Here is a 27,439-nt window from a genome sequence, read left to right as displayed (position 1 = left end):
TCTCAAGTCTCCAGTAAGGAGCGAAAGAGGCTTTTGGAATCAATCAGCCCCCCCACCAGCTCCGAGCGAGCATTCGTTACTGATGGGAGTAGTGAACGCTATAGTAACCCACGGCAGAAACGATGCTGTAGATATTTGCCACAGTCGATTAAATCTCTTAAATCTACACGCATAAGGCTTGACGCGTTCGATCCACAAAATGCCCGTTTATCTACAGACGTGGGTGGAGTGGTCGGTGTGTGTATTTGTCTGATTGAAGCATTAGAGTTGAGTAACTTTTGAGAATGCGCGTCTGTTTACGTTGCGCTGAGGAATGGGCGCACTCATGAAGTGAATGTCAATGGAGAATGTTCACGGTCCTTGTTGGCGTCGAGGAATGGATGCATTCCTGCTCTACCTTCTCCTGCTGTTGGGAAATGCGAAGGGATCGAATTATGGCTACGTGGAATGGTCCGAGAGCGACAAAGATCCTGAAATCAAGGCTAAATATCCGATTTCCAGCACCGGGGAGACGATGCACCAGCAGACGACCATCTCCAACCCCTTTAGCACCGATCGAGCGGCGGTGGCGCACAAGCTCGAGGAGGATCTGCCGCGGGTGGTCACCGCTTTTCTGCACACGGGGGACTCATCCACCCTGGAGCATGTCAGTTGTTCACGGCGGTATGAGCTGAGCAGTCTTCGCGGTGGAGCTCACGCCGCCTCGCACTCCTCCCTCCACGGCATCCTCGACACCATGGCGCACGCCACCAACTTCCTAAACATGCTCCTGCAGTCCAACACATCCAGGGAGCAGTATCTGAGGAGGGATATCCAGTGGTACCACGCGCTGGTGACGAGCATGTTGGAAGGGAATCCTAAAATCCACCGGGCTGTGGTCACATTTCACACGGATTCTCCCGAGGCGCCCGGTCCGCAGGTGTTCCTCCAGGCGACCAGAGGCCAGGAGCGCATAGTGATTCAAGATCTGTCCACATCCGCGCGCCATCGCCTTAAAAACAGGACGTCTGAGTCCGACTGGTACAACGAGTTTCGGGACCGAAAGAGACCCCAGCGGCTGGCCAAAGGTCGAGGCTTTCCAGCTGCTCAGGGCGGATATTTTCTAGACAGAAGTCATGTCAAGTGGTCTGCGCCCTATCTAGAGTGCAAGCACGGCAGTTTTGTGCCGCACTGGCTCTTAACTCTCTCCGCAGGTTTCTATGGCTTGAAGAATAACACGGCGCCAGAGTTTAGGTAAGACAATGTTATCTATGCTGCTATTCTTTGATTTAAACTTTATATTATTAATAATAATAATAATAATAATAATAATAATAATAATGAGACAAAAAAGGCGGACTCAACTCATCCTAGAGATTTAAAGACATCCACCAAACTCGTGTCAGACCTTTAGACTATCTATCTATCTATCTATCTATCTATCTATCTATCTATCTATCTATCTATCTATCTATCTATCTATCTATCTATCTATCTATCTATCTATCTATCTATCTATCTATCTATCTATCTATCTATCTATATGTCTGTCTGATATAGCAACCTTCAAACTTTAAACATACTTAAAACTCAAGCATTTAAAATAACTACTGCAAACTTTCTGGTCAGGCTTTCATTCTTAAGCCAACAATTTGTCTTGACCAACTTTTTTAATTGTAGCAGTTATACATCAACACAGACTGAACCACAAATTCAGATTTTGTATCTCACAAACAGCCAACTTCATGTTTATGGAGTTTGCTAACACACTTTATATTGGATATATACATGCAATAATCATGTTTCATGTTTATGAAGTTTTTAGTTTGCTAATCCATTAGATTGTATTTATACATGCAATAACTTAGCTAATGTTTAGATCAGTTATTCACACGATATGAATGTTGAGGAGAACGGGGAAATTTCTCAGAAATGGTTTATTATAAGTCACTTTGTTTTGGCTCTGTAACCAGAACCTATACATTTCTATTATAAAAAAAGATCACACTATAGTCACTGAACACGTGTTACAGTAATGTATTATGTGGGTGCCACAATGGTAATCAGGGCCGTATTAAGAGCTCACTGGGCCCCGGGGCTATGAGTTACTGCAGGGCCCCCCCACCACTTTAGGTCACCAACTACATGAGCTAAATCAAATGTTATATTATTATACGAGTCATTTTATCCATCTATGATATACTTCACAGTTAAGTTATGTTACTTTTAACACGATTTTTTTTATCATATCAAAATGTATTGCGACTTAAATTTCATAATTAGGCTATTGTGACCAATTTCAATATCACCAAAAAATAATAGTAGCTTAAGAAAATAATCTCAAGCTTACTGATGACATTATATTATATTATATATAATGTATAATAGTATATAGTATATAATGTATATATAATATATAAAGACCTATTCTACACGCAATCGCCTCTGCCATAACGACCTATTTGTTTTCATTAAACCGAGAAAAAATGAAATTTTGTTTTATTGACGATCACTGAGAAATGTTCTATTAATTAAAATGCAAAAAAAGTATTATTTTCAAGGTGAAAAGGATTCATTTGCCTTGATCCACGGCGAAAAAAACGTCAAAATGTCACGTTTTAATGAAGTAGCCAAATGAGTAAAACGTCTATTTTTCCGGCGTCCCCCAGCTCCTCGTTTAAGCAAAAGGTTCGCTAAAACAACGAATTACATCGACGTTAACCACGTTAACCATGTTAACCATAACCTTTTAAATACTCGACCTACCTCCTACCATTAAGCCAAAAACTCAACAACAACAAAAAAGCTCTTTGGCTGGTCATGATTCAGTCATGGACAGTGTCTCCATGTGATGGTAAACCCCAATAGAATCAACAACTAACTAACTAGAATCATGAATTTAACATGAATGAATGGTTTTAGTTTAACTGAACTTAATTTAATTTAAATGAATGCTTCTCGTTTAGCCCTGCGATTTATATAGCCTTTCTTATGTGTTCAGTGTTGGCAGTCCAGATGTGATACAGGTTTCATCCAGAGCATTAAAGTGTTTATTTATTTATTTTTAAAGCAATTTAAATTACTGTTAGCAGATCCTCATTTGCTGTTTTTCTCAGTCGCTTTGGTACTTGTGCACATCAAAAAAGCAGTTTCTCATTTCTTTGAACAAGTTGATATAGGCTTTGGTACATCCATGCAAATAATGATTATGTACAATTTGCTACGGTTTCCTACATTATCAATTGCTGATGTCATGTTGATCAAAATTATAATGGGTCTTTGTTGAATTGTCTTCCCTCCAGAACATTTAGGCATTAGTTCATTCATAGCATGCAAAATGGTTGAACAAGTTGTCATAACATGCATGTAGTTTTCCCTAAGGAGATTGCCCTGTGTTCAGGTTTTACAATGATATGGTCTGTCAACAAAAACAGTACCCCCAAAAACACGTAAATGTGAATATTGTCCAGTCTCTTTCAAAACTCCCACATACAACTAAGGTGTGTAACCTACAATTTACAATAATTGTCATCAAAACTTTAGCCACAGTTTACATCAGAACATCCCTCCAGAGTACACTGTTATATTGACAACATGACTAAGCAATTTGACTCTTTTCCGTGTAATGACACAAGGACTTGTTCATTGACACAGATATTTACTTTTGAGAGATGAACTAAGGATTTTGAGCAAGAGACTGGCTTTTCCAGGTGTTTTGCTATTTGTACGAAATTGTTTTGAGAAATGCACTTACTGTTTCACAAATGTTGAGGATGATTTAAGAAATGTACAAAAGCGACTGTGAAAAACTTCACCACAATGGTAACCACCGAAACCACTAACATAACAGAAACATTTAAACGCCATCATAATAGAAGGTTAAATATAAACAAGTCTCTCCATTTTCTCATCTTGCCAAAAATGCATAAAATATCACTTTATTTCAACATTCACTCTCCCAATTCAGCCCCTTTGCAAGGAATGAAATGTAAGTGGTTTTTGATTGGGTTACTTGATTGAAACATGTTATTCCAAAGTGAAGAGGAACTATTTCATGTCAATTTAACATGAAGCGATCCAGAAACCTGAAACAGTGGTGTTTAAAGGAGCATTTCCCCCATTTCAACATTAATCTTTATTGAAAGTGGATCAAATATGCAGTCGAAATGTAAAAGAGTTTTTGAATTTGGTGCCCTCTTGACCAAGAAAAGACAGAAAATAACTGAAGGGCGCATTTGTATGTAAGACAACAACTCCCACAATGCACTCGAATGAAAAGAACTCCCAAAAACTCTTCCTTTGTAAGAAAGCAACCTACTTTCAGCTGAAAATGCATGCATCTGTTTGTCAAAAGCTTAAATGTGAGACAAGTTAAGACAAGAACTACGTGAAGAAACTTTTCCTCTCTGCTCTTAAGTTTATTGATGTAATTGGGAATTATTTCAAGGTAAATATGCCTACGCTTGTAACATAATTCGATGCTGAAAATGTAGTATAGATAAAATTGACATTTGTCTTATTTTATGATGGATTGTTATTAAATGCACTGTAAAATCTGTGAGGATTTTTTAATCAGTCACCCATCAGGATATTCCTCTTCTCCGAAATGAACAAAGCTAAAGGTAATTGGAAGTGTTTAAACACATTAGGCTGGCGATGCTTTGTTATATGTAATAAATAGCTACGGCTTTCACTGAAAGTCACAATAGTTGTGTAAATTGTGAGCATAATGGTCTTTTTCCCCGCTTTTTTACAGAGTAGATATTGATTTGCCCGCTGTGGCATTTGAGTGTGTAACTCTATGATTACCTTTCTCATTTTTTTTTTTTTTTTGTGTAATTATTTTTTTTCTTGTGTAAGTTGTTTAAACCCTTGATCATCAAGACATTGCCATAGGGTTTGAGAAAAGGATTCTGAACATTGTTAACACCCCTCAACTTGAAAGAGGAGTGCACTGAGCCATATAATTCTCACATTTCTCAGTCTCTCTCTCTCCCGCATGCTCCATTTTCTTTGCCTGAAGATAAGAGAGGGTGCTGGCAGCTCAAGCTATCTGCAGGTGTTTGTTTCACATCTCTGCTGACAGATGGCTTTCTGCCTTGTGGGCCTTCACTGGATTTGGATTTGGTTGAAGATGGGTAGAAATGAGGAGGGAGGAATGATTTGGGGGCTCATGCATATAACAATCAGTTTCACTCCCCAGCGGCTCCAGACACCAAATGAAAAGAAAATCAAGGAGGAAAAGACAAAAGAGATATTTACTTGAACTCTTAGTCTTCTAATAAAATGTATTTCTTGATTTAAAGCAATAGGAACATGATGTATCCAATCTTAGGAGATATATATATTAATCGCATATTAAAACGATTAATCGCAATGAATCGCATATATATATATATATATATATATATATATATATATATATATGCGATTAATCGCAATTAATCGCATCCAAAATTTGTGGCATCCAAGTTTGTGTTTACATAATAAATGTGTATAATGTGCACTGTGTATAATTATTTTATATATATAAATACACACACATGCTTGTATATATTTTTATATATTTTCATGTATATACTGTGTATAAATTTATATATAATTTAAATTATATATAAATATTTTATATATAAATAATATTTTTTCTCAAATATACATGCATGTGTGTGTGTATATATATATATATATATATATATATATATTCAAAATAATTATACACAGTGCACCCACATATATTATGTAAACACAACTTTTATTTTGGATGTGATTAATCGTGATTAAACGTTTGAGAGGCCTATATATATATATTAGGGCTGGGTATTGAGACAAATTTCACAATTCGATTCGATTTCGATTCACAAGCTTGCAATTCGATTCGATTTTGATTCAATATCGATTATTTTGGATATCAGTTACAATAAATGGCCATTTTTCTCAAGGGAATCAAATCTCTTAAATGCTGTAAACTATGGTTTATATATAGCTGTAGCCTACTAGGCTTCATTAGCCTAATATGAAGGTAATAATTAACTGTTTTGTAGCTATACAAACACTTAAATTACACTTTTATTTATTTTATAATAAGAAGATTATTGAAATATAAACATTATATGAATCATTATATATCATTATATGAAATATAAACGGCTGTCATAAAAACTTGCCAGATTTATTCAAATATGCATTAAATATTGAAGAACACTAACGAGTGTGGACTAACGAGTTTATGCGGGTTTTCTGAGGTAAATATGACGATACATGACATTGATTACAAGCTGTTTAATTGACGTCTTTCCACGGTTGAAACGCAGATTGAGCGAATCAATGTGACGTGATACGGATTTAGATAAGTTGTACTCGATCTTTTAACACATTTTCAGATGCTCATTCATGTTTATTTCGCGCTGTGACTGGTATTATTAAGCCGGAAGAGAGATCAGCGCTGCTGCTTCTCCAGAGCGATCTCACGCCACAGCGCAAAAACGGCAAAACGCTATTTATGTTTTTGAATTTCTAAAGAAAATGGATGTAATTTGAAAATTGAGACTTTGTTTCATATCAATAGTAACAAAGCAGGACAAAGATTAGTGCGATTTGTTGGATGTGCGCAGCCGCGATACAATGTCTCATTCATTCAAATGAAACAGGATGACTAATCGATTCTTGAGATTTAAGAATCGATATCAGTTTGTAAAAATGAGAATCGATTAATATCGAGAAATCAATATTTATTACCCAGCCCTAATATATATATATATATATATATATATATATATGGGCTGCATGAGTGCTTAGTCAACGCTATGCTCTTCAACTTCTTCAATTATGTTATGACTTTACTTGTTGAGGCACATCACTATTAACTGATAGAAAGGGAGTCAAATCCACTTTGGCGTTGCTGGCACCACACGATACTGTTCAGGCAACAGAAGTGTTTCCTAATGTCTCTTTAGGTCTAATCCCTCATGCTGTTGTCATGCAGGGAATGGAAAGGAGAGGTTCATTTTTAGCAATGCATTGATTTCAGAGTTAGTTGAATTAGATGGTGGAGACTGATGTGGTTCTTCATTAGGATCAACAGGGACATAAGTATGTTAGTTTTATGTTACAGACTGCCTTAATAACAGACTCCATAATCTTTGTGATACTGAAAAAGTAGTAAAGATTGTGAGAGCACATCATTGAAGCAGCATGGTCCTCAGGTCTCATATAGCATGCCTTATGGAACAGTGAAAGAGAAGCCCCTCTAATGGACTTCTATCTGGAGTAAAAGGCAACAACTCCTATTTTCACATAATTGACCAGACAGCTGCCTTAGTCAGAAAGTGACTTCCATCATACAACCAGCAGCGTTTGCAAATCAGATTGAATGTTCCCATGAAGAGGTGAAAAAAAAAATGTCTTTTTCAGTGTCGGATTCTGTGTTCTGTCTAATGACAAATGTAGCATCCATGAGACAAGCATTTTTCACTAATGAAAAGTAAAACTGCAGAAACTAATGGATGCATCAAGGTTGGTTTTAACAAGCTGTCCATTCTGCATTCTTTTAAAGGGATACTCCACTTTTTTTGGAAATAGGCTCATTTTACCACTCCCCCAGAGTTAAACAGTTGGGTTTTACCGTTTTCGAATGTATTCAGCCGATTGATATGATATTTAGAAGAATATCAGTAACCAGACAGTTTCTGGTCCCATTGATTTCCATAGTATATATTTTTTCCATGGAAGTCAATGAGACCAGAAACTGTCTGGTGACTGATATTCTTCTAAATATCAGAAAATCAGCTGAATGGATTCGAAAACGGTAAAACTCAACTGTTTAACTCTGGGGGAGTTGTAAAATGAGCCTATATCCAAAAAAAAAGTGGAGTATCCCTTTAAAGGAATTGAATTTGTTTTACTTGAGGGATGATTTCATACAGTCTGTTCTAGAGCACATGCTTCACGTGTGGGTCATTAACTACAATACTTTGTAATCCCAGAAAGAAAGAAAGAAAGGGGAGAACAGTTTTAGATTGTTTTTCTTTGGTTTATTAAAGAGTAACTAAACACTAAACCAACTTTTTTTAGTTAATGATCTGTAAGAATGGATCTTTATTAATACCGGTCATTGATTTGAGTAACTTTTTTGACATTTGTTTATAAAGTATTCTATTTCTACAATATATGGTGTAAAAAAGTCTTAGTGCTGCCCTCTTCTGGTTGAACGGTGGCTACTGCAGTTGAATTTTCCTATTGGATGTTCCGCACTTCGTGACGTAGGCAGGTTTCAGCTCACCACGCGAGCTATGCCTTTGGCAGTATAAAAACCATCTTGTGTCGTCAAATCCACTGTAGGGAGTCAGGAATTGGAATTGTGAGTATTGAAAACGATCACGATCTCTATCTCCGCTGGGGTCTGCCCACTTTTTCAGCATTTTCAAATATTGCCAGTGGGTGGAGTCAGGCTCTGACCAGGGGTTTAGTTACCCTTTAAGTAGTTTAATAAATTCTTTGAAAGAGTGACTTACAGGATTTTTATGATTTTTATTTATTTTCTGGATAAAATTGACTGCTAAATCTCACCTTTCTGTCTCTCTCTCTCTCTCTCTCTCTCTGTCCATCTGTAGAGGAGTTGTACGTGTAGATGTTAATCTACAGGATGTGGACATTGACCAGTGCTCCAGCAGTGGCTGGTTTGCAGGAACTCACCGCTGTAACTTGACAACTATGGAGGTGAGTGTGCAATCTCATCACTAACAGGATTTAGATTACAGACAGGGTTTAGATCAAGCCTGGATTAGGCCATTAGGGTCATTTTGAAATGAAACAATTGCACTGACTTTAAAAAAACTTTTGCTTATAATTTACTCACCCCCATGTCATCCAAGATGTCCTTGTCTTTCTTTCTTCAGTCGAAAAGAAATTAAGGTTTTTGATGAAAACATTCCAGGATTTTTCTCCATATAATGGACTTCAATTGGTAACCAAACGGTTCAAGGTCCAAAAGACAGTTTCAGTGCAAACTGCAAACTGTTCAAAGGGCTTTAAACGATTTCAGACGATGAATAAGCGTCTTATCAAGCGAAACGATCGCTCATTCAAATAAAAATAACAAGGTTTAAGTTTTATAAGCTCAAATGGTCGCCTTGCTCTGTTCTGTGATGTGCGTTCGTGACTCTCCTGTTCAAACTCAAAATGAACAAATCTTTTCCCGAGTCAACTCGTTCATTTCGTTCGTTGAATAAACCAAATGACACGAAAAAAAAAAGAGTTCATTTGGATTTGCATCCTCCCATGGCACTGTTAACTACTCTATCATTTGAAGTGTGCTGATCCAGACCACAAAACAATATCTGGTCGTAGGTTAGTGGTGGCAATCTCAGGTGGAAAAATAAGCTGTTGATCAAGATCAGTCAGTATCTTCCAGTACCTGGCAGCTTCCAGTTGTCCTTGGCGAGAATTGGTGGCAACACCTTTTCTTGGTGGTTGGGAATATTGTTTTCTGCGTATAATGCTTTGCTATACAAACCGGAAACTTATTGGTCATACTACGCTTGCCTTCCAATGCTAAAGCCAAACATTGCAGTACTTGGTCATGGCGCCAAGTAAACTGACCTTGGCTAAGAGCCACCTTACATCCTGTCAAAATGTGCCTTAATGTGGCAGGTGATGAACACAAAGGACAAGAGGGATCCTCTCCTATCCAAAGGTTTAGGTTCTGAGGTGATGGGAGAACATCATTATGTTGACCTAATAAGGAAACTGATCCTACTCTCTTCCATTGACCAAAGGTCTTGCCAGTCCATCTTGCGTTGTTCCACACTCTCCCATCTCCTGGCCTGGGAAATGGACTTTATACATCTCTTCATCTCCTCCTGCTTTCGCACCAGCTTCAAATATACATTTTAATATATGTAGCTAAGATGTCTACTTACATTGACATTTTTTGGTTTTGTTTTTTAGATTTTAGAAAAAAAACATTGTTCTATTTCAGATTTTGTCAGGCTACATTTTCGGTATGGCATCGGTATTTGACAGATAGACAAGATTGAGGTATTGGAATCAGTATCGGACATAGAGCCGTCTCTACCTATTACTAACAAAAAAAAATGTAAGTTCGTCAAATCAAATAAAAAGTGTTGAAAATGTTAAATGGCTCAATACAGCAGTCCATTTTGGTTTGTAGTGTACAAGACTGTTCACACAGAACATGTCCTCGATCTTATATAACGTATGCTAAACTGGTCTCTTTACCAGCTGCGGTCTTTTCAGCATCTTCTGCTAATAATGTTATGTCATACAAAAAAAAGAGTGTTTTTAAGAAGCCTGTGATTTGTGCCATCGCGTTTTGCTCATTAAAACGGTTTAAAAATGGTATTGGGAGACCCTACTTGAGGATACATCGGTCGGTCAATTATATGATGAAATAGTGTGCGGACTGGACTGGGTTCGCAAGGCCAAATTGTTGTCTTGTGTAGAGGAGAATTTCCCAGTAAGACACGATCCATTATAAATGCAGTATAATGGATTTCCGTGGGCTTACTAAATTATTGACCATGCTCCATGTCTGCGTGGTCCTACTCATGGGAAAAGCGGAGGAAAAGCAGTGAGGAAACGCACACAAGCACAACACTTGCTCCCGACCACAGCTACTGAAGCAAAGCGATATTTGGAAGGGTTTCCTGTGTTTAGAGAGAAGAAATACTTGCGTGCTGCCATCTGAGAAAGAGGCGAAAAGCAGCATGTGTGTGTGTGTGTGTGTTTGTCGAGAATCTATTTATAGCCTCATGTCTTCCTAAGACAGCAGTACCATGCCTCTTAAAATCTGTCCTGTCATTCAAGTTGAGCAACATCAGCTCGGGGCTTGACATTCGAAGGAGCGCATGCACTAAATGACTTTCCTGAGGTGGATTAACCTGAGTAATGTTTTGAGTGGATGTTAGACTCTATCAAGGCAAGGCAAGGCAAGTTTATTTATATAGCACATTTCATACACAGTGGCAATTCAAAGTGCTTTACATGGAAGAAATTAAAGAAGTCAGAATAATTAAAACAGTTTAGAATAAAAAAAAAATCATAATAATAAAAATAAAATACTATCAGTCTCTCTGTTACGGCTAGAGAATAATGCTCTGGAGACTTGAGACAGAAAATGTCCAAGGCCTCGCCATATAATCAGAGGTTTGTCACAGGCAGCATTTTCCTTTCTAGTTTTCTTTTTCTACTTCTTTGCTATTTCTTCTGCGACATTAGTTGTAATGGTAACGCTGTGCTGCTATTCCGTGGCTCTCAATGACTGTCAGCAGAAAGCTTTTGTTTCGGAGTATAATCAGTGAGCGTATTCTCATGCCTCATCAGTGAAGATTTAAGGCGGTAAGACTTTACTTGAAAGGGTGTGCATAAGACTGACATGACACATTTATAACTATGACATGACATATGTCTTGAATATGAAATATGGTTTATGCATGTTTATGACAACTGTCATTAAGTGTCTTTCACTCAATGATGACATTTTGAATGCAAATATGACATCTTTGTTACGACATCTTGACATAAACCACAACATCATAACTAGAGCCAGACCGATATATCGGCATTTTCCATAATATCGGTATCGGCAGTTATAAATGGCCGATAAATAAATATTTAAAAAATAAAATAAAAACGGACGAAACACGCTTTAATCATCTCTCCTTGGCCTGTTATATTGAAAATGTATGTTTTACAATTTGCAGTATGATGTCATCTATTGCTAAATTATGGCTCATCATAGACTAGCTAACCACAAAGCTAGCTAATGCCACTATCATCAGCGGAAGACCGTTAACGTTAACATTAATGAGCTTGGAAACCACAATTAACTTTTTCTGCCTAAATAAAGTAATGATTACTGTATTTATTACTAGCATATCTCTAGTTACAGTCCCTGCATTGTAAAATGTAAGTTATACTTGCGAGGAGTGAACATTTAGACATAGAGAAAAAGTATCAAACGTATCTTGTGCAGAAAAGTTAGCTTTTCTTTTACACGTGTGTGAAATCCAACAATATTTATCAATAAAAAAAAATATCGGCCGATATATCGGAATATCGGATTTTAAAACTCAAAAATATTTGTATATATTTGTATATTTGGGCTCTAATCATAACCTGTTAGTGTCTTTGTCATGACAACTTGACATAAAATGAAGTTAAACTGTCATGTGTTTGGCTTTGACATTGGCTGTCATGAGGCCATTATAACTGTGTCATGAATATTTTTCGTGACCTCAACTACAGTGGTACTAACTGAATTTGTCATTAAACTGTTATAATGGCTTCATGATAGCCAATGTCAAAAGCAACCACCTGATAGTTAAATGTAATGTTAACCAATAAAGCTAAGTGGTTTCTTAAGTTTGATAATTAATCTGCTATGTCTTGTTTATGACAGGTTGTGTGTCTTAGAAATGTCAAGTTGTCAAGACAAAGACACTGACAGGTTATGGTGTATTGGTTTATGTCAAGGTGTCATAACAAAGACATCATGTCATATTTGCATTCAAAATGTCACAATTGAGCGAATGACACTTAATGACAGTTGTCACAAACATGCATAAAACATCCTTCATATTCATAACATATGTCATGTCATGATTATGAAGGTGTCATGTAAGTCTTAAGCACACCCCTTCAAGTAAAGTGTCTTCTTTAAGACTTTAAAGGGAAAGTTAACCTATATATGATCAAAAAATGCCTGTTTTTTTGTGGAACACAAAGGGAGTTCATTAAATCAATATCCAGTTGGGTGAATTCAGTACCTACTGACTCAAGAATGCTTATTAATACAACACCGAAGCGTGTCAGAAAAAAGTACATGCAGCTTACTGATAATTTTTCCAAGTGCTCCGGTGATCAATAACCCAATATTTAAGCAGTTTTAACAGTGAATTGTTTACTTGCTTCTTGACATTTCTGTGCATCAGAATGAAAGGTGTTTTTCTGTTGCGTTATAATATGATGAAATATGAATTTAGCATGTGCTGGAAAAAATGTCTCTATATTATTTGATGTTTAAATATGTCTTGTGTTTTTGTATAGCTAATTTATCCGTAACACTTTACAACTAGGTTCCATTTGTAAACATTCGTTTAGTACATAACATGAACATTAGCTAATGGGACTTTATTTAAAAAATATGCCAATTGCCAATCTATCAAAAGATTAGCATGAGTAGTTCTACTTTAAGTTATTGAAGATTGTAGCTTACAGTTTAAAGGATTAAAACTGTATTTTGAAAGTCACAGTAACTTCATAAAACATTATTGTTCCATGAAATAAAAATACAACCTCATCATATAAAATCAAGATCATAAAACATCAAATAAGCATGCTCTATTCTGGCCGTTTAAACAACTGTGATGCATCTTTTCAGAGTGCTTCATTTTTAAGATGTTGTCACATTATTGAGTGTTGAGTGTTTTTCAATTATGCTCTGTTTCAATTAGTTTTGCTCAAGTCAGATTTAATCTAGATTTATTGTTTACTATGTATAAGTTGTGACTGGCAGAAATGAACAATGCTTTAACTTTGTATTCATGTTTCTAAGATGAAGATGGATTATGCGCTGTGTAATTTCAATACAATAGGAATTGCAAATTAAGTTGGCTGAACCCCTGGGCATAGTTGCTGATTCATCAAAACGGATGAATTCCTTTTTATAAACTGTATATAAGAAGTATTCTGGGAATGTCTGTTGAGAATGTTTCATGCCAAAGTGTCTCAGGTTAAGTTACTCCAGAAGGCGATTTTTTTTTTTTTCTGTTAAGACCCATTTTGGTGTTGATTCACTCTCATGCTTTGGATCGAAGTCCTTTTGCATCACAACTTCTGTTGAGCTACAGATGGCCTTATATTTTCTGGTAAAATGTCCTGCTAGATCATATTTATCACCAATTTATGCAGAAATCAAAATCCTGCAACCAAGTAGGCTATGTTAGACTAGTGGTTCTCACCATGGGGTTCACCGGGGATGTCTTAAAATGATTTAAAACAAGACAAAACAAACATTAAAATCAGCTAAAACAACCAAAAATCTAAATATTTCTTTTTTTTTTTCAAAAATAAATATTTATTTTATGTAAATATCCCAAGCACTAAGCTATTATTCACATTTACAAGCCAGCGTCTTTATAGTAACGTTAGCCTATTGGCTACTGTTTTACATAATGGATATGCTAATTCAATTCAATGTGTGTGTGGTAGATAATAGCCATGTCGTCAATATTATAATAGCAAGCTACCATAGATGAATCTGCAAATTTGAAAAATCGATTTGCATTACAGCCTGAGGCAAGACACTTTCACCAGAAAAATAAGTAACAAACATGACTATCAGCCTGCAGACATAGTTATCCTGATCGATTATTTTGTCCATCTAATCATGTATTATTTACTTGCAAGAATGTAGTCCCTACCAAACTCAGTAATCAGTATACTTCACGTCTCGAGCTGGTGCGAGCTGCCCGCCCCGGCTCTACGGGGATGCTTGTGTGTTAAGCGCCCTCAAAAGAAGGCAATGCAGTCTAAACTGGATGCGGCGACACATCACCAACAGTAAACTGATCGCGGGCGAAAAAAAATCTCTCAGGTCAAAATTTGAGGAAGTGGGGGAAGTGACGTATGCCGTAAAGCAGTCGAATTTTGTAGTTTTAGAAGTTACAGATTGCCAGAAAAAGCGATACAGACCATAGATATGTATATAAAGGCTAGATGTGTTACGGCGGAGTTTCCATCGTTATCACCGGCGGCCATCTTGTCACAGACAAGCTGATGTAAGATGAGTGGTCAGCACGAACACAAATACTCTTATCTCGTGGAAATCTTGACGGATTTACAAACGGTTTGGTTTCTTACAAACGTTATTAACGTGGCTATAATTATCTGGATGATTATTTATTTATACACTTTTTATTCATAAGTATGCAGTGTCATAACTACATCTCTGACATTTATAACAAAACAAACCGTTTGAAAATCGGTAGAAAATTGAGCAAGTTATGGTCATTTAAATAGTACATGTACCATTAACACAATGTTAGGAGTGGGCGAGCTGCCTGTGACAAGATGGCCACCAGGTGCAGACTTCGACATCCATTGGCCAGCAGCGTGAACGACATATCTAGCCTTTATATAGATATCTATGATACAGACCACGTCAGGCTATGGCAGACCGGTCATTCAACCTATTGTAAGTCGATGTACCATCTCAAGGGTTTTGGAAAAATATTATAAAGGTTGAAAAAAACGACATAGTGCTGCTTTAACAACTGCACAGTAAAAGATTATTTTCATGATTTGTTATCACAACTCTTTATATTTTGTCAAATAAACTTAGATAATTAACATGGTTCAGATAGCATAATATTTTGAATTTATATTTATTAAACCAATCTCCATTGTATTAACTAAAAAATTTTTTTTAAATGAACTCAAAATTTTAAGGCACGATTTTTATGCTTTTAAAGTGTGGAAATGTCACGTAAATTCATTGGTTGAAAAGATTGAGAACATTCACACTGTAAAAAAAATATTGTTGGTTTAACTTAAAAAAGTAACTAACCTGGTTGCCTTAAATTTTTACTGGAAACTTGAAAAAGTGAGTTAATACAATGAAGGAGATTGATTTAATCATAAGAAACTCAAAATAATAAGTTATTTGAACTAAATAAATTATTTAAGTTGATTTGACAAAAGAAAAAATGTTGTGATATCAAATCTTGAAAATATATATTTTTTTTTACAGTGCAGGAGTCCAGCAATTTAGTGTGTTGACAAGGGCGGGCCTTGGCGTCAAAAAGGTTGAGAATTACTGCGTTAGACCAAGAAAAAGCTGAAATGTCATGAGAAGCAGATAATGGGTAGCTGAAAAACACTGAAACTCGTCACAGCAATGCTGGATGAAGTGAACTGAAGGTGCACTGTCACTCATACACACACAAATCCAAATATATACTAATGCAGGTGTTATGTTGGCAGGTCTTCGGTGACAAAATGATCATCTAAATCTGCTGACGCTGACGCTTCTCACTCCTGAAGATTTCCAAGCATGTAGTCATGTTTTTAAATGTGTCAGGTCTTCCACATTTATCTGCACCAGAAAGCAGCAAGGCTTGCATTATTAAATCATAGAGTAGGCTATGCTCAGAGAGGAACAGATGATATATTGAAAATCCTGTTCTGTTGCGTGGGATAGAAGTAGCTATTGAACCACAAGTGTGTATAAATCAACATTTAACCCTCTTTAAAGTTTTGCTCTCTTGTATTAAAGTTTGTGTGAATCTTGTTTTGCGTACCAGACCTTTAGGACCGCGCAATAGGACATCTGACGGACATGTAAAGCAACCAATCACAGTTTGTTTTGTTCAGCGTCAAAATGTAAAGTTGTTGTCCCCATATTAACAGGTCGTTGTGCATTCATTCAACAATGTTGTGCAAGTTTACTTCAACAGTGACGCAACAATGGTGCTGTAAACTTCACATTGAAAATCTACCGTTTATTTGATGCCTATAAGCGCTCATTATCACAGTTGTAAACACGACGACTTTTTCCTTCCATAAGGGGGTTTGGCATCGCAACGGCTTTGCTTATAGGCGGACTGTTCTCTTGTAGAATTTAACCAATCAGATGACGACTTTGAAACTACCAAAGTATTGTTTACATAAGACACCATTATGTGTGTCTTATCTATCAGACGTTCAACCAACGTGGTCTGAGGATGAGACTAGGGTGAATAGGGTGGGAGGGACATCTTGGCATTTGATCTGTAGTGTTATTATGAAAAAGCAACATACGTTTTTTTATCGAATATAGAATATAGCACTCGATGCACCATTTTCTTCCCAAAAATGTTTAAACCAAAGCTGAAGTGTATAAATATATAAATCTAAATTGAGGTAATCCAGTACACTCTAAAAAATGCTGGGTTTCAACCCAAATTTGGGTCAAATATGGACCAACCCAAATGTTGGGTTAAAAATGTCATTTTAAAATTTTAACCCAAAATTTTAAATCTTTTACATTTTAACCCAACATTTGGGTGTCCATATTTGGGTTGAAACAACCTAGCATTTTTTAGAGTGTTCACATTGAAACTTAATGCTGAAATAAAGGTGAAAAAACAGTTTAGCAGAAACATTTATCTGAGACCTGAGATCGTCACTTCATTATGTTTCGTCTGGGCTTCATGGTGCTTCTGGGTTATTTATAGATTCTTGTGAACTTGGTGTGACTTTTTTCTAGTTCACAGTGAAACTTTCTTGAATACAGTAGACGGGCACAAAATGGCACTGTGAAATGCAACTTTCTTGTACACTGTTCTATATGTAAACAGTTTTTATTTCAAGCTTGGCAGTCATTTCAAAGGGTCTTTAAGCAGCAAGCTGCTGCGAGCCCATCAGTTTACATGCCCATGTTGGCTTTGCCGTGATGTTGCCAGAATGCGAGCAAAAATAGATTGCTGCACATATATCGACTGTCATAATAACTCATAAAACTGACATTTTCGTATTCTGAAAATCTGATAAATTACTGTGAAACCACTGTCGCAGATGGTCTATTAGCAGAGCTGTTTTCCTCAGAAAGTTCCTTGCTCATGCTGTGACTTTATTGAACAAATATATATCTTTTCTAGTGTCAGTTAGGATTTCAGCACTTTGAATGAAGAAAGTGGTACTGGAACTAGGACTTAAGGCTTCTATATTAAGATTCAAGGTCCAGTTGTAAAACTAAACTCTTTCTTTTCCAGTGTGAACCAATTGTGGGCCATGGATTTGTGCTGGACAAGTACAAGTGCCAATGCAAGAGTGGTTTCTACCACCCAAGCCGAGTGGTGCTCAATGGCTTCCCAAGTAAGTACAAACCTAAACTGTGGGGAGACTTATTATATTACTTGCTTTTTCAAGGTGAACTAGGAATATCTATACCACCAATATATCATTTCTTAAAGAATTTTGATAATTAGTCATACTTAATAACAATTATGATACGATTTATTTTAAACAAAAACAGTCTGAACAGTTATTGCAGGTATGGCTTGGGTTCATTTGTCAATCAAAGAGATAATTTCATCTGTTTAATTGTCTATCAACGATAAATGTGAGTGTAAAATGAATTGAAATAAAGTAATTGGTCAGAGATTGTTTGAACAGAAATAGCCTGCATTGAATTTCTCTTTCTGGGAGAAACAGATAGACAAACATTGAGTTACTTCCTTCCACCAGTTAATTCATGATCTCAAACTAGGCACGGAAACCCCAAAGACAAGTTTATTTTTATTTCATGCCTAGTTGTTAAGAGCAACATTCCTCTCACTTGCACTTGCATAATAATTTATGCAAAAATAGAGCCATTTAAATGAGCCGCCACTACTTTTACAAAAATTAACATTAGCATGCATATAGTGGCTAATTTACATACAGGCGAATGTGGACTAATTACAAAAAGCTGCAGCTCTGTCCAAACACGTGGCAGATACACGCATTCACCTTATTTCATATTTGATAAACCAAGGCTTGTTCATAATTCAAAAAGCCTTGGACTCTTTGAAAATCATCTGAGGTTAGTGATTTTGTTGTCTTGTCTTCCAAGGGGCTTGCAAATAGTTCTCTGCCGTTCAGTCTGTTATCTGTTCTCTGTCATTATGTGTGCGCTCTGCATTATTAGATTACTATTGTGCATTTATGCCTGCTTCAACTTGACTTCACTTCTTCAGGAGAAGTCATTTCATATAGAGCCAGATTAAAAAGGTTCCTCCACCCATGTAGAAGCTAGTGCGGGTCAGCAATAGTTCCCTTTCGTCCTGGGAACTCCAACGTGTCGTCAGGGAGTTTCCTGATGAATTGGGATCCCAATTCGTCAGGGAACTCCACAGACGACAATTTGGAGTTCACTGTACTCAGGGAACAAGGGTTAGATACGTAACCGAGACTCCACTTTTTTTGGAAACAAGCTCATTTTACATCTCCCCCAGAGTTAAACTGTTGAGTTTTACCGTTTTTGAATCCATTCAGCCGATCTCCAGTTCTGGCGGTACCACTTTTAGCATAGCTTAACATACGATACATTGAAGTGGACAAGACCATTAGCATTTCTCAACCAAAAATCCAAAGAATGACCAAAGAGTTTCGATATTTTTCCTATTTAAAACTTGACTCTTCTGTAGTTACACTTTTGCTGATAATTTACTCACTCCCATGTCATCCTAGATGACCACGTTTTTTTTTTCTTCAGTCGAAAAGAAATTAAGGTTTTGGAAGAAAACATTCCAAGATTTTCTTCATATAATGGACTTCATTGGTAACCAAACAGTTCATGGTCCAAATGAGAGTTTCAGTGCAGCTTCAAAGGGCTTTAAATGACACCAGATGATGAATGAGGGTCTTATGATTGGTAATGTAAGATGAGATTTGAATTAACACTGCACGGTTTTGGATGAATCCCTCAGTCAGGCTGCGTCCGAAATCGCAAACAATCTAGAGCAGGTATTTTGAATCAGTACTTCACGATTACTAAACAAAGTACGTTATATATGAGTGTGTGTAGTATGAATGTAATCCGGACTTACTACATTCAACCATGTTGTCATTATCATGTCACCTGCTTTAGTTGCGTCGCTTCATGCCATTCGTAAATCCTCTCCCGTGGCCTCATGGGATAGTAAAATGTCCATCGTATGCACACTTCAAAATCTCAACGGAAGTAGTCGGTCATCCAGGTATGAGTATTGTGAATTCGGACATACTTATTCTGCCACACACTGTTTTTCTCCTACTATAAAGTAGGGAAGTATGAGATTTCGGATGCAGCCAATGTCACATCGATGTCATAGTATGGTTCCTTGTCGTCCACCTGTTGTTAGAATCAGACCGGGAAACATCTGATGAATCCTGGGAATTGTCCGGGAGGTGTTTGCCCTGTCGAGAAGGCTGTCAGTTCTGCAGGGATGACACACCGTGTCTGGCTCAGGAGGACACTGCCCTCCGTCTTGCCGTGATCTCCATTCAGGGCTTCTGCATGCTCCTGGACTTCATCAGCATGGTGGTTGTCTACCACTTCCGTCGCAACAAGGTAAGTACGTTTACAGCCCGTTATCTCATCTGGAAAGGCTTTGTACTTTATTCTGCTTTAATTCTGCAAGAGTTCCTCGAGCCAAAGAAAAACTAGAGCTTGATTTCAGCTCGGGCAGGTTTATTGGCCTGAAGGGCAAATATTGCTTTTCAAAATGTCATAGTTTATTCCTTTCTTTCCTATTACTTCTCTCAACCTTATTTTTCAGAGGATCAAAGCATCTGGTCTTATACTTATTGAAGCGATACTTTCAGGATCTGTTCTTCTCTACTTTCCTGTAAGTACCAAGACTTTTTTTCCAACTCCTCTATCAAAATAAAAGAGGAATATCAATGATGATGTGTCACTATTGTAGATCAACATGAAATGTGTGAATACCATTTTACTTCAATAATCTAGCATATTTCTAAGTGAAAGGGCATTTTCAATTATGAAAGAAATGTATTCTTTGGAATAATGTTCAGCAATGAATAATTTTTCATTTTTTCATTTGTTAAAGGGTTAGTTCACCCAAAAATGAAAATTCTGTCAGTATTTACTCACCCTCATGTTGTTCCAACCCCGTAAGACCTTCGTTCATCTTCGGAACACAAATTAAGATATTTAAGATATTAAGATCGCTCCTGCATACAGTCCATAGGCTTCTTGAGGGACTGGCTCTTGCTGTCCCCGAAAAGTCATTAAAGACATCGTTAAAATAGTCCAAGTGACTACAGGGGCTCAATCTTAAGTTTATCAAACGACGAGAACACTTTTGTGCGCAAAAAAACAACAAAAATAACGACTTTATTTCAACTATTCGTTTATTTCTCCCTCTGCGCGAGTCAGGTTACTAGTTTAATAGCGTAAGCTTCTGTTATTGTACGTCACACGCATCACACACACATGACCAGCGTCGGCCAATAAGGAGCCTACGTGTGACGTAGCTCTACGGAATCACACTACGTTAACTGACTTACAAGCTCATGGAGAAGGAAGTGAATAGTTGAAATAAAGTCGTTATTTTTGTTGTTTTTTTGCGCACAAAAGTGTTCTCGTCGTTTGATAAACTTAAGATTGAGCCCCTGTAGTCACTTGGACTATTTTAACGATGTCTTTAATGACTTTTCGGGGACAGCAAGAGCCAGTCCCTCAAGAAGCCTATGGACTGTATGCAGGAGCGATCTTAATATCTTAAATATCTTAATTTGTGTTCCGAAGATGAACGAAGGTCTTACGGGGTTGGAACAACATGAGGATGAGTAAATACTGACAGAATTTTCATTTTTGGGTGAACTAACCCTTTAAGATCCGTTTTTTTGTAATCAGGGGTGCGTTTCCCAAAAGCATCGTTAGCCAACTATGGTCGCAATTTCCATTGAACTCTATTGGTAACGACGGAACTTGCGATCATAGTTGGCTAACAATGCTTTCGGGAAACGCGCCCCTGATCAGCACTAAATACAGGTGGAAATGTTTTGTGATCTGATCATTTTGAGAAGGTGCACTAAGGAATGGCATTCAACTTTGCTGCATTGTACCAAAAGACATCAAAAAATCACAGTTGTGTATCTTTTCATTCGCTTCTTTTCTCATTTAAGCTGGGTTCCTGAGAAAATGATGTTGGGTCTGAAATAAGATCTCAATTAAATCTGAATTCAAATGGTCACAGATGATGTTAACACCAGATGGAAACATTTAAGGGTGTCACGATTTGTATTTTAAATCGAATTCTATTGAAATCAATTCACAATCTCGAAAATCGAATTAAAAAATTAAATCGTTGATGCTGCCCACGCCCCCGTGTCACGTCCGTTCGACCTGCCAAGCGGAAAAAAAACACATTTGTTGAAGTGCTGCGAGTCTTTGGTCTACCTCCTCTATCTTAGCTACAGCCATTCAAAAGATAGCATGGCAACTGGATATGCAGGAGACCCGTCGGCAGAACGTGAACATCCTCCTCTTTCATTGAAGTCGCAGGTGTGGAAGTTTTTTTGGATTTCCAGCAAGTTCTGTTGACAACGTTTGCTTTGCACTTCAAAAAAGTCACAGTTGGCAGACATCCCAAGTCTCGCGGGAGTCTCCCGCATATTAATAGCGGCTCCCTGATGCACGCAAATTGGTTAAAATCTCCCGGAATCGAGATTGAGCGAGCAAGAGCGAGCGTGCATGGTGAGACAGAAAAAACTGTGCTCCAAATCGTATTGCGTGCACGGCAGAGAGGGAGAGACCTTGCGTGTGTGCTTCATGAAGCGCATGATGTAAGACAGAGAGCATCCTGATTGGCCGATTGATAAAAATCGAGAATCGAATCGAACCATGACCTTAGAATCGAAAATGTAATTGAATCGAGGAATCGAGAATCATGACACCCCTAGAAACATTGCATCTTGGCTGTCCGCTTGGGATTGTATCACTATTCACACGCGGAATGACGCGGACGTTAATGGCGTAGACATATACGCATACACGCGGATAGTAGAGTTGTGACGTTCGCGAACGAACCGATTCTTTTGAACGGCTCATAAACATGAACGATGGGAGCCGAGTCGCGGCAGGAGGGGAGCCGTTCTTTCTGTCGTTCTTTTTTTCCTATGCGTGTTTTACACAGATGCACATAAATTACCTCCTCAGTTACAGGGGAAGGGGCGCCCAGCGCAGGGGTGATAGTTGTGCACGCGCGTGCATATTTTACGTTATCTTTTATAACCCTACGTGCCTGTGTCATTGGGTAGGAGCGGAGCCAAAACTTGTGCACGCCGCCATCACATGGTTACTCCAGTTTTTTTTTTTTTAAAAGCCATAAAGTAAGGAACTGCTTGTATTTATTTACATTGCATTTTGTGTTCATGTTAATGTTATTGTATCTACAGTATATATTTACAACTTTAAATATTTTTTGTTTTTTATCAAAATATTCTTGTGGTATTGTATGAAAAACATAAGTCAACAGCTTTACACATACACTCACTTTGTACTAAAGGTAAATACAAAATAGTGACGTCACATTCTAAGCAGAGGGATGTTGTGCAACCCTTTGAAATATAGCCCACACGTGACAAATGAGGTAATAATCAATATTTCAGAATAATTCAAACTCAGATATTGATGCGTGATATCTGAGTTTGAATTATTTGACTACAAATCTCACCTCATCATTCCTCCCAGTGATTATACTAAGTATTTAAAAAGAGCCAAAAGAGCCATTCTTTTGAACGGCTCTTTGAAAGGAACGGATCGCCAAGATCCGGATCCCCTCAAAGAGCCATAAATCCCATCACTAGCGGATAGCTCAAAATGCGTAGAGATAACACGCCACCTGACTCGAAAGTGGCGTGTATGTTTACGCAAAAGTCATGATGTCATGTTGCACTATTTAAGCATCTAATACAAAAACAGACCAGGGTCCAGGAATAGTTTCAATTTCATGCTATATTTAAAGGTCCAGGCATCCAGAATGCAGCTGTAAAAATCCATTATTATTTTCTTGGTTTTATCCTCAGTTGACTAATTTGTACAGTTTGCACTTGAGGCTCTTTGAAATGCAATGGTCTGCTTTTCATTTGGCTGGTCTTGTGTAGTACGCCTGTTCAATGTTGAAAGAGTGACATGATTTATATCAGTTTCAGTGAAAGCTAAGTATTTGTTGGTCAGCTTTCAGTCACATGTATCATTTCAAATGCATATTAAGGTCTCATTTTTGTCACATTTTTAGTTGTTTAGTTGCTTCTGTAAAACCCCATCAGAACGTCTTGATTCTTCATTTTGTTGTGAATGAAAACTTGATCAAACACAATAGAAGATGCCCTATATTTGATCACTTCTCATTTGAGAATGCTTGTTTAAAATTGAACCTGTCAAAAATGAATTCCTCAACTGAGTTGTGTAAACTCTTAGATTGTGTGTTCTTGTTAAAAACAGGCACGTCATCTGTTGTACTCCTGTCTCTGTGGTATTTTTCTCTGTTCTTAAGCTGAGCACACCTCCCGGACCATCTGTTGTGATAGTCAACAGCTCTTGCATTTATAAGAGAAATAGAGGGAGGATGAAACAGGGGAAGGATAGTAAGGATGGTTTATTTGCACACGCAGTTTGTTTGTCATTTTAGCTCTGGATTATGAAAACCAGGTCATTTTCATCACAAATGATTGACCAATTTTTAACTAGGAAACTCATATTTACGTCAATTTGGATAGCACTTGAAGGCAGTATACAACAATACAACACTCCATTTGAATGATATGAAATAGGGGGCCCGGCTCTGGCTATCTAGCCATCAAGGCGTCCTAGTCCTGAAAAAGGTTGAAGACCACTAGTTTAGTCAATTCTTCCCTAAATGTTACAAAAATACCAGCAATAAAAAAAATATATATTTTCTTTGTAAGCCAATAATGGCATGGTTCAATAAAGAGCATTCACAGCACTATAAAAGTTTAATGAAAAGCATCTGTCATGCATCTCTTAAAGTCAACATGAAATCAAAACTGACCCTATTCACTTTCTTAATTCACATTTTTGATCTTCAGTGAATTATGTATCGCTCTCTAAAACAACCTCTTGTTTTTCAATCTCTCCCTTCCAACCAACTTGGCTCTATTCTGGTACTTAACAGCCACTTTTCACAATCCAATAAAATATTGACACTTAATGTTGAATGTTCTGTTTCTTACCACATTGTTCAAGTAAAATACGTTGTGAAAGGTGGTTCATGGTCACTTTTTTCCAACAAATTCAGTTTTCATGGCGCAGCAAACTGATTTCTGATGCGATTTTAAGCTCTGAAAAGATTACAGTTGTCAGTGATCAAACATGTACATGCACTCAGATGCACTACGGCCGTGTATATTTTCTATTGTGACATGCTGCTGTTCTGCTGTGCAGCGCTATTCATTATTAATGAGTCCATCAAGTTCTAGCGCAACTTGTTATAAATAAATCCTCTGATTAATTAATGGCAGTGTTGGAGGCAAAAAGGGCCACCTATTTGTCTCCAGTCTGATGTTACAAAAATGTCACTATATTTATTTTGCGGTCATTGACACCCTGCCCTACAGCACTGAAGGTACAAGATTTGGACCAGTTTACAGTGGAATTAAACAACAGTTGGCTATTTGACTACCAAGATATGTTATGTCAGTTTCATGAAGAGTTTGAAGCCTTTCATTTCTAGTGCCTCACTGGACCATGTGACATTGTCAATTATTTATTTAGTAAAACCCGTCAAAAACATTTATTTCTCATGACCTTTAACTCTTTCCCCGCTGTTGTTGTAATTTTACGGCAATCCATGTTTTCACTGTTGTACGGTAGGGGATGTTATTACGCATTTTCTGAAACAGTAGAGAATCTGCGATTCGAAACACAGGGGGAAAAGGAGCAGAAAAAAAAGCAATAAAATCATTGCTTATACACATGTAAGCCATAGCACGATCCTTGGACATTAAACTGCATTAGGGATTAGGCGGTTTTGATTTATATGTTACTGAATGAAAAGTCGACCCAGGACGAGGTATAGGACTGTTCATGCTTTGGGGTGTTGATGGATTCAATCAACTCCATCTGTGTTTCGATAATTATTCTGAATTTGATGGACAAAAATGCGATTTTTCTCAGCTTTTTGTTCAAGTGGTTGCTTTTTTATGAAACTTTTCCACTTTCTATTTTTGATGGGCAAAATCTTCATCTTGACGTAAAACCAGCAAGATGTCAATTGCATTCACTCCAAACAAGCCTAAAATAGCATATGACAATATACTCTATCTAGCAATGTTAAAGGCTCAGGGGAGGAGGAGGCGGGAACCCTACGAATGTTAACATAAACTTCATAATCTGAAAATAAACAAACAACAAAACAACTAAAGTGGCAGCCCCTCATGGACGACTGCCATAAACATAATAAAACGCAACATAAATCTCGCAGGCCTGGTACTCTCTCGTACTTCACTGTCGTCACACCTCCTTTTATCCTTCCAGAGCTCCTCGGCGGGACTCAAGACCGATGTGGCATTGGTGATTAACTTTCCACATACCACCATCGCCCTTCGAAGGCCAGGGGAAACCCATGAGACTGCACTCTTTTTTCCTCTCTTCCGTATCTCACCTTTGTCCCTCCTCATCCTTCCGTCTCGTTTCTTTTGCCTCGCCTGTCCGTAATTACATATAGCAATTACAATAACTGGGTTATAACTAGGTACTAACCCCGAACCTACCCCTAAACCTAACCTTAACCCTTGTAGTTCCCTTATATTACCAGTACTTTCTTGTACACTGTAAGTACGCATACTGTGAAATAGGTTGTTACTGGGGGCATTTTGTTGCCTGTGAACTGAATGCATTCGAAACATTGCTGCTTCTACATGAAGATGAGCTTGATGAACGTACAGCATGGTTGTTCAGAGCCATATGTTGGAAACTAACGTGGCACCTGCTGCTAAAAATAGTATTTTGCTACAAATCAACATGATGCCTCATCAAGTTAGACATCATTTCTAGTATGCATCTGGTGAGGTTTACCGTTGAACATTTCTATGCATCTCAAATGAGCCTAGTATAAAGCACACAGAACCAAGACAACAGCCATAACCTGTAGTACAAGACTGGTTGCCCACTGAAACAAAGCAGGGTTGAGCCTGGTCAGTTGGAGACCTTCTGGGAAAAGTGGTGTTAGTGAAGCCAGCAGGGGGCGCTTACCCTATGTTTTGTGTGGGTCCTAACGCCCCAGTATAGTGACAGGGACACTATACAGTCAAAGAGCACCATCCTTCGGATGAGACATTAAACCGAAGTCCTGACTCTGTGTGGTCATTAAAAATCCCAGGATGTCCTTCGAAAAAAAGAGTAGGGGTTTAACCAGATAGTTTCTGGTCCCATTGACTTCCATAGTATGAGACCAGAAACTGGTGACTGATATTCTTCTAAATATCAGAAAATCGGCTGAATGGATTCGCAAACGGTAACTCTGGGGGAGTTGTAAAATGAGCCTATTTCCAAAAAAAGTGGAGTATCCCTTTAACACCAGAATCCTGGCCAAATTTGCCCATTGGTCTCTGTCCATCATGGCCTCCTAATCATCCCCATAAACACTTATTGGCTTCATCGCCTCTCCAAAAATAAACTGGTGTGTTTTGGGCGTTCTGTCTCATCCCAAGACGTCATATAACTGATTATAACCGTTTATACGTCAACATCCGCCTTTTTAGGGTACCCTGAAACGTCGGTTAGATGACGTTGTTGGATCCTAACCCTACCCCAGACCTAAACCTACCCCTAAACCTACCCCGTCACCTAAGCGATGTTAAAGGTAAAGCGTCAGTTGTATGACGGCCCGAGATTGTCATGTAACCGTCGTTTAAGGGTACCCTAAAAAGGCGGATGTTGACGTATGGTCAA

At 37.7% G+C, this 27,439-nt stretch overlaps 1 protein-coding gene across 1 annotated transcript in view; it reads left to right on the top strand.

Annotated features, from left to right (window-relative positions):
- Nucleotides 1-32: 32 nt before the first annotated feature.
- gpr158b (G protein-coupled receptor 158b) overlaps nucleotides 33-27,439 on the top strand; it is a 42,541-nt gene continuing 15,134 nt past the window's right edge. The window contains exons 1-5 of the mRNA XM_039677499.2: nucleotides 33-1,233; nucleotides 8,589-8,694; nucleotides 17,751-17,853; nucleotides 19,863-20,071; nucleotides 20,280-20,348. Coding sequence (XP_039533433.2) covers nucleotides 335-1,233; nucleotides 8,589-8,694; nucleotides 17,751-17,853; nucleotides 19,863-20,071; nucleotides 20,280-20,348 — 1,386 coding nt within the window. The 5' untranslated portion in view covers nucleotides 33-334. The remainder of the gene's footprint in view (nucleotides 1,234-8,588; nucleotides 8,695-17,750; nucleotides 17,854-19,862; nucleotides 20,072-20,279; nucleotides 20,349-27,439) is intronic.

The sequence above is a fragment of the Pimephales promelas genome, chromosome 5 (assembly GCF_988280905.1).
Source record: "Pimephales promelas chromosome 5, fPimPro1.hap1.1, whole genome shotgun sequence".
Classification (NCBI taxonomy): Eukaryota; Metazoa; Chordata; class Actinopteri; order Cypriniformes; family Leuciscidae; genus Pimephales; species Pimephales promelas.
The sequence above is the reverse complement of the archived record's forward strand: the minus strand, read 5'-3'. Positions and strand labels throughout refer to the sequence as shown.